We start from the raw sequence: 13007 nt of genomic DNA, 5'->3' as shown, positions 1-13007 counted from the left end.
CGTACAAGGCTGTACTGCCTGAAGTCGGTTGGCGTTGCCGTTGGTGTTTCTGTAGGTGAAATGAAGGCGCAGAAAAGGTGTTTGTAGCGATGAAGCTGAACGAGAAGAACCAACGGTGAAGAGGGAAACAAACGTCGCGCGTAAAGTGGTCCGAAGTAGGAGAAAAGAGATTGTTAAATAAATGAGAGTGACGTGCGCTAACGAGGTCAAAAACAAACGAAAGATGTGCAATGTCGTGGATAAACTGTAAGCAAGACCATGATCAGTACCGTATTTTAACTATTCCCGTTTAGAAATTATTACCGGAAGTAGGTCGCTCGTTTGTTGCATAGTTGCCAAGGCGACTGACCACCGATGGTGGTCTATTGAATAAATTTAAGTGCGTGCACCGTCAACACCGAAATGTGCTACTGATTCGTTAGCCATTGCGACGAACACGCTTGCCAAACGGGGAGATATCCCCATGATAGAACCTAGAACGCGGCCGAACCGAGGATCGCTATAATGGACTATTCGGTTCTTGGCCACTACGATCCTTCCGTTGAGGTCGTGGCGGGCGACCAGGAGCTGATCTGTGAGTTACGCGCCAATGACGCGGTGTTTTGACAGACGTAGATCCGCACGCACGATTCCAACGACAACATCCACTCTCCGCTTCCCCGATTTCTATCACCCAATTAGCCTCAGCATGCCGCTCTCCGTTACATCCACTCCACTCCACAAATTAGAGACAAGATACTAAATTTTTCTACATTTATACCGAGGTTGAAATTTTCCTCACTCGACGAAGCGATGACAGCGGTCACCTGATCAGCTATTCATTTGTTTTATTCGCTAACTTCACTCAGCTTTGGCTGTGTCACGTACGCGCTCCGGCTTTCTTTTCTAACCGTTTTCATTTTTCTACCCCCGGATGTTCGACCATCTGACCATCTCAGTATCTCACAATAACCTCAAAATGAAGTCTAGCTGGAGCAATTATGTCAATGAACAAACTGTACCTTTAATTCTTAGAGTAAATTGCGTTTTCTCTTGCTCCCATCTTATTGGTTCAATCATATTTCGAAAATTTGGTTTTGGACCGTTTGATTTCGAAATTTGAATCTGTAACGTATTTTTTCATCAGACTGAAGTTTGTAACGGTATTGTAATTATGCATCGTCATATTTCAACTTTAGAGGATTAGAAATTCAGGTAACTGTTAATAGAGCATGAACAAACTCAGATTTCGTAAATTCAACTTCTTCAGTCATTCTAAAGGTACAAAACAGTTATTTTTTGTTTCAACTTTCCGATACGGTAACGTTACTAACTTCAGCCTTGGAACTTTTCACTCTTATTCATTATCTTATTAGATGTTAAGATCTAGCGCTTAATTGACCAGCTTGTACAACTTATATTTGAGAGAAATTTCTCGGTTTAGATACTGTATTGTAATAGGCCCTGGTATTGACTGTTATAAATTTCAATTAATTGCATGCATTATAATATACACGTATTACAAAGATAACAATTCCCTTATTGTAACAAGTATCGTAGACGTAAATGCGTACTGCACAATATCTCCTCCGTTCAATTTCTGTATTTTTTATTCTTTGTTCCTTTGTGAGAGTGATTTATGTAAATTACTGCATGCCGTTTTACAGTGTGTGTGTCATTTACGATTTTATTTATATTTCATTGTTCAGTTCATGGATACTATTTTGTACATAACACTTTTGCATTAAAGAGAAAGGATTTTTTGATCGTTAGTAAGTTAAAAATGACAATACCATTCGCTTTGAGGTTCACTTATCTTTACAGGATAATTCTTACCACAACATTAAACCACAGATAAAGAATTTCACTGATGGCTAGAATTATTGTTAACAAACAATGATGAATCAGATTCATTACTTTCATTTAGAATCATCTTGTTACTTGATAAAATTTAGAAGAATTTCCTCTATTTTGATCTTTGCCAATAACTGTAAACTGAAATTGCAGGGGAAGAATCAAACTATGACTTATCAAGCGAGGGGTTTGTGCCTGCGGCGGAACAGTTTGGCGAGGAATTTGCAGGTGCGGAATTCCAAGAGACTAGAACCTTATTGGCCGATGGAGGTGATAGATTCGGTGTTTCCACCGTCACCTTTGACAATGCCGAAGAACTCATGTGGATGGGAAACCAAGGGGTACAAATTAGTCTGAAGCAATCTATTCTGCCGCAATAAAACGCAGATCTTACACCAATATCCGATTGAATTTCCATGAAGAGAAAAATAATATTAACATATATTTTCAATTACTTATCAAGGGTCACGTGACGTCTTACTATGGGCCTGGCCTCCAGAAATACACGTCGTTTCAAGTGCATGCCTCACAAGAAGTCCGACACATCCATCCGATTGACGAAGGAATCCTTGTGCTCACGCAAAGTATGCTTCGTTGTCAGCTACGGCGTGGCATACCGATATTTACTCACACGTACGTTTACTTTACTGCAATCCTTTGAGCAGCATTTCGGCATTCTTCAGTCTGATCACATTTTTCATTCGAAATGTAATCGTATAACAGGTCCTCAAACATGATAGACATGCAATGCATGCTTCAAACATCACCTGCGAGACTACTTATGGGAGGTCATCAAAAAAAAATTATTGATTTCAATCTCACCAGAGGGAAAGAAACTGGCCTGGTAAGGAAATTTTTGTCAGACGTTTAATAGGCATAGTGGCTTTATCCTCGACAAGTATGCATTTTCTTAGCGTGTGAAGCTTTAAAACTATCCGATATTGACTATGTCTTTTACTTCGGTAGAAAAATTGAATAACGCGAAACTACACTTTGGTTTTTAGGTACACGTCGGCGATCACGGTTGTGCAATATTGAGACAGCACAGCCGTCTTATATGTGCAGGCAATCCTGCTGGGAGAATAGACCTTCGGGATCCAAATACTCTGTCGATAGAACACACTCTAGACACCCACAGTGGCTCACTGAGCGACTTTGATGTACAAGGAAATTATCTAGTTACTTGTGGATTTAGCAATAGGTGAGCCTTTTATTTTCGGAGTAAAGAATCAGTGAAATGTAATTGCATTTCTGCAAGAAGTTAGTTACATAAAAAAAATACGCACTTTACTTCAAGACTAAATACCCCCTTGCATTTCACCAAAGTTGATTCAGAATTTTCACCCACAAATTAATTTTATATTCAATATTTAGCCGCCAGGGTCTCTCGGTAGATAGATTTCTGATGGCTTACGACTTGAGACAAATGCGAGCACTTACTCCCTGCACAACTCTTGTCTATCCTCTCTTACTCAAGTTTCTTCCGAGCTACTCGAGTCGGATTGCTGTTGTGTCGCCCTTGGGACAGATGCAGCTTCTGGATACAATCTACGCCAATGTTCAACCATCCATGACTTGTTTGTACCAAGTAAGTGGGCTAATAGATAGCAACGAATTGTAAAGAAAGAGGCTCGAGGTATTGCAGTTTTATGTGCAAAATATTGCCATGACTGCTAAGAAATGCTTTTTTTTTAGTAGAGAAAAACCCTAAAATTCTATTTCGCGTTTTCAGGTGGCCACTGCCGGTGCTATGGCACTGTCCTTTGACGTGTCATCTACGTCACAATGTCTTTGCTTCGGTGATTCAGCTGGATCGATTCATTTCCTAGCCACCAACACACCTGAACCACAATTCAACACTTTCTCCAGGTGCGTTTGTCACAAATTTATGTGAGATTGAACAATCTGTTGTTCATAACTGTGGTACATCCTGCTTAGCTGCTGTATTTTCATCTTTGCCCGTACAGACCCACCGAGTTTGCTGACCCAGTCGAAACGCTGCAGCCTATCGCATTTGACGACAATGTTACGCCTCTCAGTACGATACCTATGGTGTACTCTGGACAACCTTTGCTAAGCGATTGGTCCGAAGAATATCTCAAAAAAGTTTACAGGTCAGCGTTTAATTATTCTTATAAAAAAAATTGTTTCAGTATCAATTGCCAATTTTTTTATCTTTGCCCTAATAAGGCAACAAATTTGCAAAAATTGTTAACGAGCCTCGTTTTATTTTTTATTTTTCAGAAAAACACCGCCTGTCGATCCAGAAATTTTACGCACAATGAAAATGCAAGGGACTATAGGATACGCGCCGAATCCTCAGGCCTTCCGCAGAAACCAAGTGAGGAAACAATATTCTCCCACACTTCTAAAATATTCTCCTCCATCCGTTGTGAAATTTTCATAAACAAATTCTGACTCCGTAGTTTATATTCTAGACGTCTGTCAATTAAGTTGAAGTTCGCAACTTTCATTAAAGTGATCTCTAATTCCAAAAAATCACTCCAGCACAAATGTGAATGGAAAAAAATACAAGATCGATGAATTACCCTACTGTTCCGAATACAAGCCGAGGTTTTTTCATTGTTGACAGCAGGCGCCAGAATCGTCCTCGTCTTATACGCGGACTCGTCTTATGTGCGAGTAACTCATAAAGACACCCTGAAATACCGTCTCCCAAATGGGGGTCGTCTTATACGTTGAACAATGCAGTATATTGTCGATATTGTGAGGCTGTCGACGTTTTGCTTAGAAAACAAGATTAGTCGGTTTGCTAATGGTCTGGATAGATATTTCCACATTAAAGGAAACTGCAGCCTAAACATTCGGTTTGGTACACTTGAAAGTAGTTAGCCGCTTTTTGCTGAGACAAATGATAAGTATAGGCGATATGAGTGATTTAAACTTTAAGGCTTTATGTTTCAGAATCAATGGTTAGTAGAAATGCTCAAAATCAATACTACTATAAAAATTGAGTAAGACTGATAAGAGTTCGTGATAATTATTATAATAGTTGAGAGCGTGTATTAAAATAGAAACGTGATATTATATTTTCATAAGCTAGTCGATTGCGTTCCACTGACATCAATTCAGTATAAAATTTAATAATTAAATGTAACGATTTATACGCAAAGAGTGAATTTCAAATCACTTTCGATTTCTTGGCAAATCTTGTATTTTTTGTACAATTGCCTTCGATATAATGTAATTATTAATTGACTTTCTCCTTCACACGTCAATACTTATTTACTAATTGTGTGTGACGATTGTGATATTTTTTGTTTCTTTATTGCCTCAGTTGAATTAACATTTTTTTCCCCTTTCTGCACCATGACGTGTACCATGTGTCCAAAGACCATCAATTATTGTTGGTACTCTGCATATAATGCATGATAATTTTCGAATAAATGGGAAAGTTACTTTCCTTGCCAAACGAGAAAAAATGTGAATTACGACAATCATTTATCTTCTCGCATAAGAAACATGAAAAAAAAAAATTGGCATTTAACATGAATGTTCCATACGTGTCTCGTTCCCAGTAATAAATATCTAATTACAAATTACAATACGATCATCCTATAAATTTATAATATATATATTCCATATGTATATATAATGTATATTCAAAGTTGTATTTAATTGAAATAAAGGTTGTATGAGAAACTCATAAAGCCTGATATTAGTAATCTGTCATTGTTAAATTGTTCCCACGTTGTTTTAAAATAAGCGTTATTTATTCTGCATGTAAGGAAAAAATATTGGAAAGAATACATTTCAAAAAGAGATGACAAATTTTGCAACTTTTAGTATACAAAATAACCACGGAGTAATTTCCGTAAACATGAAAGATATATTTTGTTATTGTTAACAAAAGTGAATGGCACTTTGAAAGTAGATAACACCTTTTATTCCAGATCCCCTACAATTTGGAAAAACGACGTGGCGTAGCTAGTAAACTATTCGCAGGGGATTCTCGCGCCAAGGCGGAAGCAGATGGCACGTTTATTGCCATACCTAAACGTTATCGTAAAATTGAAGTGAAATACTCTAGGCTTGGATATGACGAGTTTGATTTTGACCAGTACAATCGCACCAGCTTTTGCGGCTTGGAAGCAACCCTACCAAATAGTTATTGCAATGCTATGCTCCAGGTAAGAGGCTGAAGAATACAAAACAAATTCTTCTGTTTCCTGCTCGTAAATGTTGAAAATATGTACGATTTGTTGAACAATAGATTTGAAGAATATGATTTGTCTCGATTGCAGCTCCTTTACTTCAGCGAACCGGTGAGAATAGCTCTTTTATCGCACTCTTGTCAAAGAGAGTTCTGCCTCTCGTGCGAACTGGGCTTTCTCTTTCACATGTTGGATACGTCTCAGGGCTTTCCTTGTCAGGCTGCAAATTTTCTTAGAGCTTTTAGAACGGTTCCCGAGGCTTCAGCGCTTGGATTGATACTCAGCGATCTGCATCCGGAAGCTAAGAGAAAAACAAGTCTGATACGGCTTATTCAGGTGATCAGAAAGAACCAAGCACAAATGGCTTGGAAACGGTGTACCATTGCCAAAGTCTTTGTGTTTTATAATTTCTTCAATTTTCATCTAGAGCTGGAACAGGTTCATTCTACATCAAATGCACTACGAAATTCTGGAGACACGGAAACGCGTTCAGGAAGAAGAGGAGGCTGCCCGTCTCAAAGCTGGACCTAAAAATCCACCATTTGTTTACAATGAACAGGATTTTCCCAGCATTCTTCAAGATCTGGGTTCTCGATACAGGAGTCATGACGAGGATAGGAAAAAGAGAAGGAAGCAAGAGGAGGATGGTAAATATATGTGGATTACATCGAAAGGTAAACACACAGCTTATGTGTAAACTTTGTCTTTGCACTGGGTAATTTTTGTGTTTATTTTTCTATTATTTCTTCGTTTATTGATTTGAATTTAAATTTATTTTTCTCGAGAATCAAGAATGAGGGAATGTGAGCGATTTAGTTGTATGTAAAAAATACTCTTTTTTAGTCGTGTGTCCATTTATACTAAATTCAGTGCTACCTTCGAATTACACATTGTTATAATTCGAAAATGGAATTGATACTTCTATTATTTGCTACTAATTGGTTTTCCGGTTGCATAATGTATAAAATTCGTCAATCTCATATTTCCTGCATTAATTGTTCATCACATGTAGCATATTTCAAAGATGAATCAAAAGTGAACAGAGAATAAAAACGTCGTATTCATTTTTTTTTATTTTCAAGGTAATTGGACGTGATTATTACGGTGCTTTAGCAATGTGAGAATCCTCTCATAACTGCGTAATTACACATATGTTTACTTCTGTTTTCATAATTTTTTCACTTTGAATGTTAAACTGCTTGTAGTAAACTGATTTCAATTATTTGTACGACAAAATTCACACTCGAGTCAGCTTTTAGATCGTTGTAAAATATTTGCTGAAAGAAATCCCAACTATCCAAGTAAACTTGAATCAGATTTAATTTTCAAATGAGTAAAAACCAATCGATTATTACTTGGAGGTAAGTAAGTTTGCATGCTGTAAAATATATCTGTATGAATACCTGAAACCAAAGTGAGCATATCCTATCTTCAATGCGCTAAAATCAGAGCGGTACGAGGTGCAGTGACTAAAATAATTTGTACTCAAACTGTCTATCTCTTATATCCAGTTTTCGATATCGTCTTGAACACGACTATTTTTCAGCTGCACTTTTCTTCTCATTTTCAAGTACCACATCTGCGAAATCTGTATTTTGTAGCACATTTTATTCTAAATGGTTTCAGAACCTACCTGAGTCACTCTCGATCTACAGTTTCCGAATCAATTTCATTGCGTACGGCTATATTAGTTAAAACTTTTGCGCACAGATACAACGAATTGCAGAAAACCAACAGAAGAAACGGAAATTCGAAACGAAGAAACTGAAATCAGCCAACTATTTGGTTCCGAGCAAATTCATATTCATCGATGCCTAAAGTGCGGACGGGAGGCATCGAAGCGCTCCATCATGCTGTTGTGCAACTTGACTTATCCAGAAATCATAAACCCTCGTAGGTATCTATACTTTACTGGAAAACCCACGTACTGTTCGTTCAGTTATAATATTGCGGTCTTTTCATATCATTGTCATCAATTTTATTGCAGCAGAGGAGATTCCATTCACATCAGTTTTAGGAAGTAGCTTGAGACCGGAGAAAATTACTCCAGCTTGGTGTGACAACTGTCAAAAGTTCACGCCGACGCTGCAAACTAGACAATTGACAAAACTGCCCCAAATTCTGGCTCTTAATTGCGGTTTGGACAGTCAACAGGTGCCTAAATGTTATCATTATAATTTCCCTTGTACATTGAATTCTGAATTGGAATTACTCGTAAGTGATTTGAAAAATCTAAACTCTGTTTATCTGAAAATTTGAATCAACTCTTTTAATACTATCTGATACTAAATATATACTATAAATAAAATACTAAATAATTTCAGGATAAAGCCTTTTGGCAGAACCAAATGGATCTTGTTGTACAGAGAGTCATTAATGGGAAAGATGCTAGCCCAGCTCGCAGTCCGATATCTGTAACCATAAAGCCGTGTCGTTACGGTGCAAACTGTACGAGAATTGGTTGTCGATTCAAACACGCAGGAAAAGATTCAGGTATGTAAAGCAAGATTGAGCAGCATTGACGACTCTCTTATTTATGTTAAAACTACCTTTCCGTCCATTCCTTCTATTTGTAAAATACTCTTTCCACGGCAAAAAACTAATAACGCTTTCCATGTTCTGACTGTGCAGATGCTGTACCACCGCCAGCGACACCACCAACAGCGACAACGCCTGTACCAACGCCACCAAGCCACCTATATTATTCTCACTCATGGGTTCCTCACCATATTGAAATAGCGCTAACTTCAAACGGAGAACTGTCAATAAATAAGCTCGACAAAATAACTACCACTGAACCCAGCCTGACCACCATTAATACTCCTGTACAAAAGTTAGCTGAAAACGGCCAGGGTGACAATGAAGTTGAGACGAGTATACCTGTTTTTGAGAAAACAGTGGAGAGCATGGCGAGCGAGAACCACAAAGCCGAGCTTGAAGGCACCCCGGCTCTCAGCAATAAGTTGGAACCTTCAGCTGTCAGCGGTGTTAAAAAAATACAGTACAGTCTCAGTGCTGTAGTCTGTCACATAGACGACAAAAACGACGAAGACCGAAGAAACATCGTTGCTCTAATACGCGTTGCTCCAAGCTACCACAAACGATCGACTGGCAGTGCAGTGTCTCAGTGGTACATCTTTAATGATTTCTGGTAAGTTGGAGTTATGAATGTTGTATTGTTCGATGCAAGCTTTTTTTCCACAACTCGCGATCTTGATATGAAATGAACTGCTACTTTCCACGCACCTCGTGGCTAATGAATTTGAAGATATTGCATTCTCAGCCGCAGCAACTTTCCTACTACTTTTCAGCATATCTGCAGTGACGCCTCAGGAAGCTGTCTGGTTCAATCTCGATTGGAAAGTACCTTGCGTTCTCCATTACACCACAGAGCCGTTCCCAGAAGTAGCACCCTTTATCAGTCCGCTTACGTCAGACGTGTTTGGTGAGGACAAGTGCATTGCTCGTAGCGGAGGAACGAGGGGTATTACTTTCACACCGTTAACATCAGATGAGATGCCAAAGAAAGGTATGAAGCAGCTGATCCAACAACTATTACTTTTAGTTATAACGGACCGAAAATTCTACCCTACTTACGATTTTAATATGTCATGGTTTCGTTCAGGAGAATTGGTGGCGATAGACGCTGAATTCGTAACTCTAAATCAGGAAGAATCTGAGCTGAGAAGCGACGGGAAAATGTCGACAATCAAACCGAGTCATATGTCCGTTGCACGAATAACTTGTATACGCGGGTACGAACTTATTTTATCTCGATTTTTTCGACTGTTTATGATACTGTTCGATGCTCCATGATTTTGTAATTAAACTTTATTAATCGTTGTTTTTTTTTTCTTCTAGTCAAGGACCATTGGAGGGGACCCCGTTCATAGATGACTACATTAGCACTCAAGAACAAGTAGTTGATTATTTGACAAAGTTCAGTGGAATACAACCGGGAGATTTGGACGCTAATTTCAGCAGTAAGCACTTGACCACGCTGAAATCAACCTATCAAAAATTGCGATTTTTAGTGGACAATGGAATAATATTCGTCGGTCATGGGTTGAAGAACGATTTCAGGTGAGCTGTTGATTCCTAAAATACTTCGAGTTTTATTACAGGTATTGAACGTTCCTGATGAATTAAATAAATACCTTCTACAGGGTAATAAACCTGGTCGTGCCACCGGAACAAGTAATCGACACCGTATTGCTCTTTCATTTACCTCACCATCGTATGGTGTCCCTGCGGTTTCTTACCTGGCATTTCCTTGGTAAGAAAATACAATCGGAAACGCACGATTCAACGGAGGATGCACGCGCTGCCCTAGAGTTGCATCGAAAATATAAAGAGCTTGAGGCACAGGGAAACCTGACGGAAACTCTGAAAGAATTATACAGCGTTGGCACCAAGCTACAATGGAAGGTGAGTTGATCAAATGTATTGATTATTTGCCTCATCTCTCCGATCGGATAATGAACTTGATCGCTGCACAGGTTCCAGATAGCTGATACAGGGATGACGTGATAGACGGGACATGTGAAATCAGACCAAGCAGTGCTCATATCTTTTAACAGTGCGAGACTTTAGGAAAGTCATAAGAAAAAGGGGGAAAAAATATTGTAATTTGGCAAATGCCGAGGTCGTGAATTTTACGTCATTCATTTGTATCCGTTTACTTTTTTTTTTTTAAAAGGGAGTATTTTATTCATAGCCTTGTGCAATTCGGCAATTATTTGTACCAACAATTTTTTTTTTACGGAGATATAAGGTGAGTTTTGAACGAAGTTAAACTTTGTTATTGGTTTTTTTTAGGCATATTGATAATTGACAAATTTTTGAATAGTTTTAATTATACGGGTATTTGATGGTAGTTGCGAACGAGATTGGTTTGCAAAAATGTTCAAACGTAAGTGAATATCCAGGTGTCCATTATTTTTATAACGTATGTGTAGGTATGTAAACGATTTGAACGGAATGAGATTAAAAATTCACGGGAAAACTGCCGTTATTAACAAATTACATAGTCGATACTTCAACTCATCGCTCCTACAATAAAAAGAGAAAAGAAATACATACGATTGTTGTTTAATAATTGGAAGTGAAATAAGTAGTCAAGAAATTCTTGTCAATCGTGGTTGCAAAACATTTCTATAACTGTTAGTTTACTTACCAAATAATACGTGTAATATATTGTCCAATAGCGCCCCAATTTTATTTTGATTTTTTTCAAGAGAAACGCAGTGACATCGTAAAACTGCATTTTAGTACATATATTACATATTTATTTTTGCTTTTGTAATAATGATAATAACTGTTTCGGTTTCAAAACAGTAACGATTAGTAAAATTCCGAAATAGGATTGCAGTAATTGTAAATATATACTTATTACACTGTTTACCAGTTTATTAAAAATACCTAGATCATTTTTTTAATCATAAATTATGTTCCCTAATAGTAAAAATGTTATCGTGAAAACTTCTCTTTTGTTTATCTTTTTCTTTTTTTCAGTTAATTTCGCTCCCTTTAAATTAACCGAATTTTACGTAAACTGTTGTTTATACGCATCTTTATTTCTGGAGTTCAATAATTCGCTCGCTATCCTGTTGAATGTAAAATTACAAGAGCCTGTTTTCTTCGATTGAACAAAGATAAAAATAAGACCAATCAACCGTATCTACAAAAAATAAAAAATGCACATGGTAACGAAATAACATGTATATTTTACAAACTAATGGTATACAAATTGTAGATTACTTTTATAAGAATTTTGACAATGAAAAAAAAAAAACAAAAAATTGGTCAAAGCGTACCTACCATAAAAAACAAAAATACTATACAGTATATTTTCGGATATTTGGATAAATTTACTTATTATTCTTATTCTTATTGTTATTACTATTACGATTTTTACTACCATCATTATTATCATTATTTACCGCTGTGGAACTTACCAATTGTGACAAGTGTGTCACACGTACACTGTGAAGCGACATTTAGAAAGAAAAAAAAAAAAAACCTGTTAATACGTAATGTTAGCGGTAATCGTGCATTTATTTGTTATCGGTATGTCATTATGATTTTCAATAAACAAAAAATCACATTACATCGTGTAATAGATATATATGTATATACCTATATCTTAAAATTATCCGCGTTCTTCCATTTTTTTCGTCAATTGTGGACGAAAACATTGAACGTACAGTATTAAAAGTAAAAATATATAAATAGAGCGAGTTCTGTTGTTCGAACCAACATTTTTGCAACAATTTTCTTCCCATTCGAATAATCGGTTTGTCTATTCATCAAATATTCATCAAAAAATTAGTGGGTGAAAGGTAATGAAACGTGTAATTTTTTTTTTTTGTATTATTAATTATTGTTTTAATAATAACGCTTATTCTGTATTTACATGTATATCTACGGTTCTTTATCGCCAAGAACAAAAACATTGATATTCACTATTATGTGTATATATATATGTATAAGCTATTATTATTGCGTGTAAGTCTAATCATTCCTAATTTTAGTAATGAATTAATAATTTACATACATACACGAGGCGTGTGCCTCTACAGGGTGTCACGTAACTCGCGTATAGGAAGCCCGTAGCAGCGTTTTCCATGAACAATAAGGATAGTAAACTATCAGCGTTCTCAAATAGAGTTTAGCTTAAGCCAAGTAATTTCTTTTCCATTTTTGAACTTCATGTTGGAGTCGTCTTTTTGATTTCCCCAGTTGCATAATCAGCAACGTTAAAAACTACCAACTTTCACACTTTGATTCAATCGGAGGTGAGGAAAAAACGAGTTTTGTTGCATCGTAGAAATTTCAATCAAACTTTACTGTTTTCATTTTTCGTTTAAAACACCGCGACGGGATTACAATACGCGAGTTATACGAGGCACCCTGTATATCTCACAGTAAGTATATCATCATTCGATCATTCGCTATACAAATACGTAATTTTAATAAATTATTATATTATGTTTTATA

At 36.9% G+C, this 13007-nt stretch overlaps 1 protein-coding gene across 3 annotated transcripts; it reads left to right on the top strand.

The window, feature by feature from the left end:
• The first annotated feature begins 42 nt into the window (after nt 1-42).
• On the top strand, nt 43-12014 carry LOC124303479 (PAN2-PAN3 deadenylation complex catalytic subunit PAN2). 3 transcript variants are annotated; one of them, XM_046760726.1, is made up of 21 exons: nt 43-246; nt 1987-2174; nt 2297-2466; nt 2557-2677; nt 2838-3034; nt 3208-3421; nt 3566-3702; nt 3801-3947; nt 4078-4174; nt 5748-5984; nt 6099-6344; nt 6436-6682; nt 7719-7901; nt 7996-8162; nt 8333-8501; nt 8640-9159; nt 9320-9537; nt 9634-9763; nt 9870-10091; nt 10175-10436; nt 10508-12014. In XM_046760726.1, exons 1-21 carry the CDS (start codon nt 231-233, stop codon nt 10520-10522), a joined length of 3903 nt encoding a protein of 1300 aa, XP_046616682.1. In that variant the 5' UTR covers nt 43-230; the 3' UTR covers nt 10523-12014. The 3 variants fall into 3 exon arrangements, with proteins under 3 accessions (XP_046616682.1, XP_046616681.1, XP_046616680.1); XM_046760725.1 differs by having other exon boundaries at nt 43-574; nt 6436-6655; XM_046760724.1 differs by having other exon boundaries at nt 43-574.
• The last annotated feature ends 993 nt before the right edge of the window (nt 12015-13007 follow it).

The sequence above is a fragment of the Neodiprion virginianus genome, chromosome 4 (genome assembly GCF_021901495.1).
Source record: "Neodiprion virginianus isolate iyNeoVirg1 chromosome 4, iyNeoVirg1.1, whole genome shotgun sequence".
Lineage (NCBI taxonomy): Eukaryota > Metazoa > Arthropoda > Insecta > Hymenoptera > Diprionidae > Neodiprion > Neodiprion virginianus.
Note: the sequence above shows the minus strand (reverse complement) of the source record. Positions and strands in the feature narration are given on the sequence as shown.

Bases quoted from the DNA above. Each gene is read 5' to 3' on its own strand.
- LOC124303479 (XM_046760724.1), top strand. From the start codon at position 505: ATGGACTATTCGGTTCTTGGCCACTACGATCCTTCCGTTGAGGTCGTG. The intron at 8,502-8,639 runs GTATGTAAAGCA...CTGACTGTGCAG, and splicing joins ACACGCAGGAAAAGATTCAG to ATGCTGTACCACCGCCAGCG. The intron at 9,160-9,319 runs GTAAGTTGGAGT...ACTACTTTTCAG, and splicing joins TACATCTTTAATGATTTCTG to CATATCTGCAGTGACGCCTC.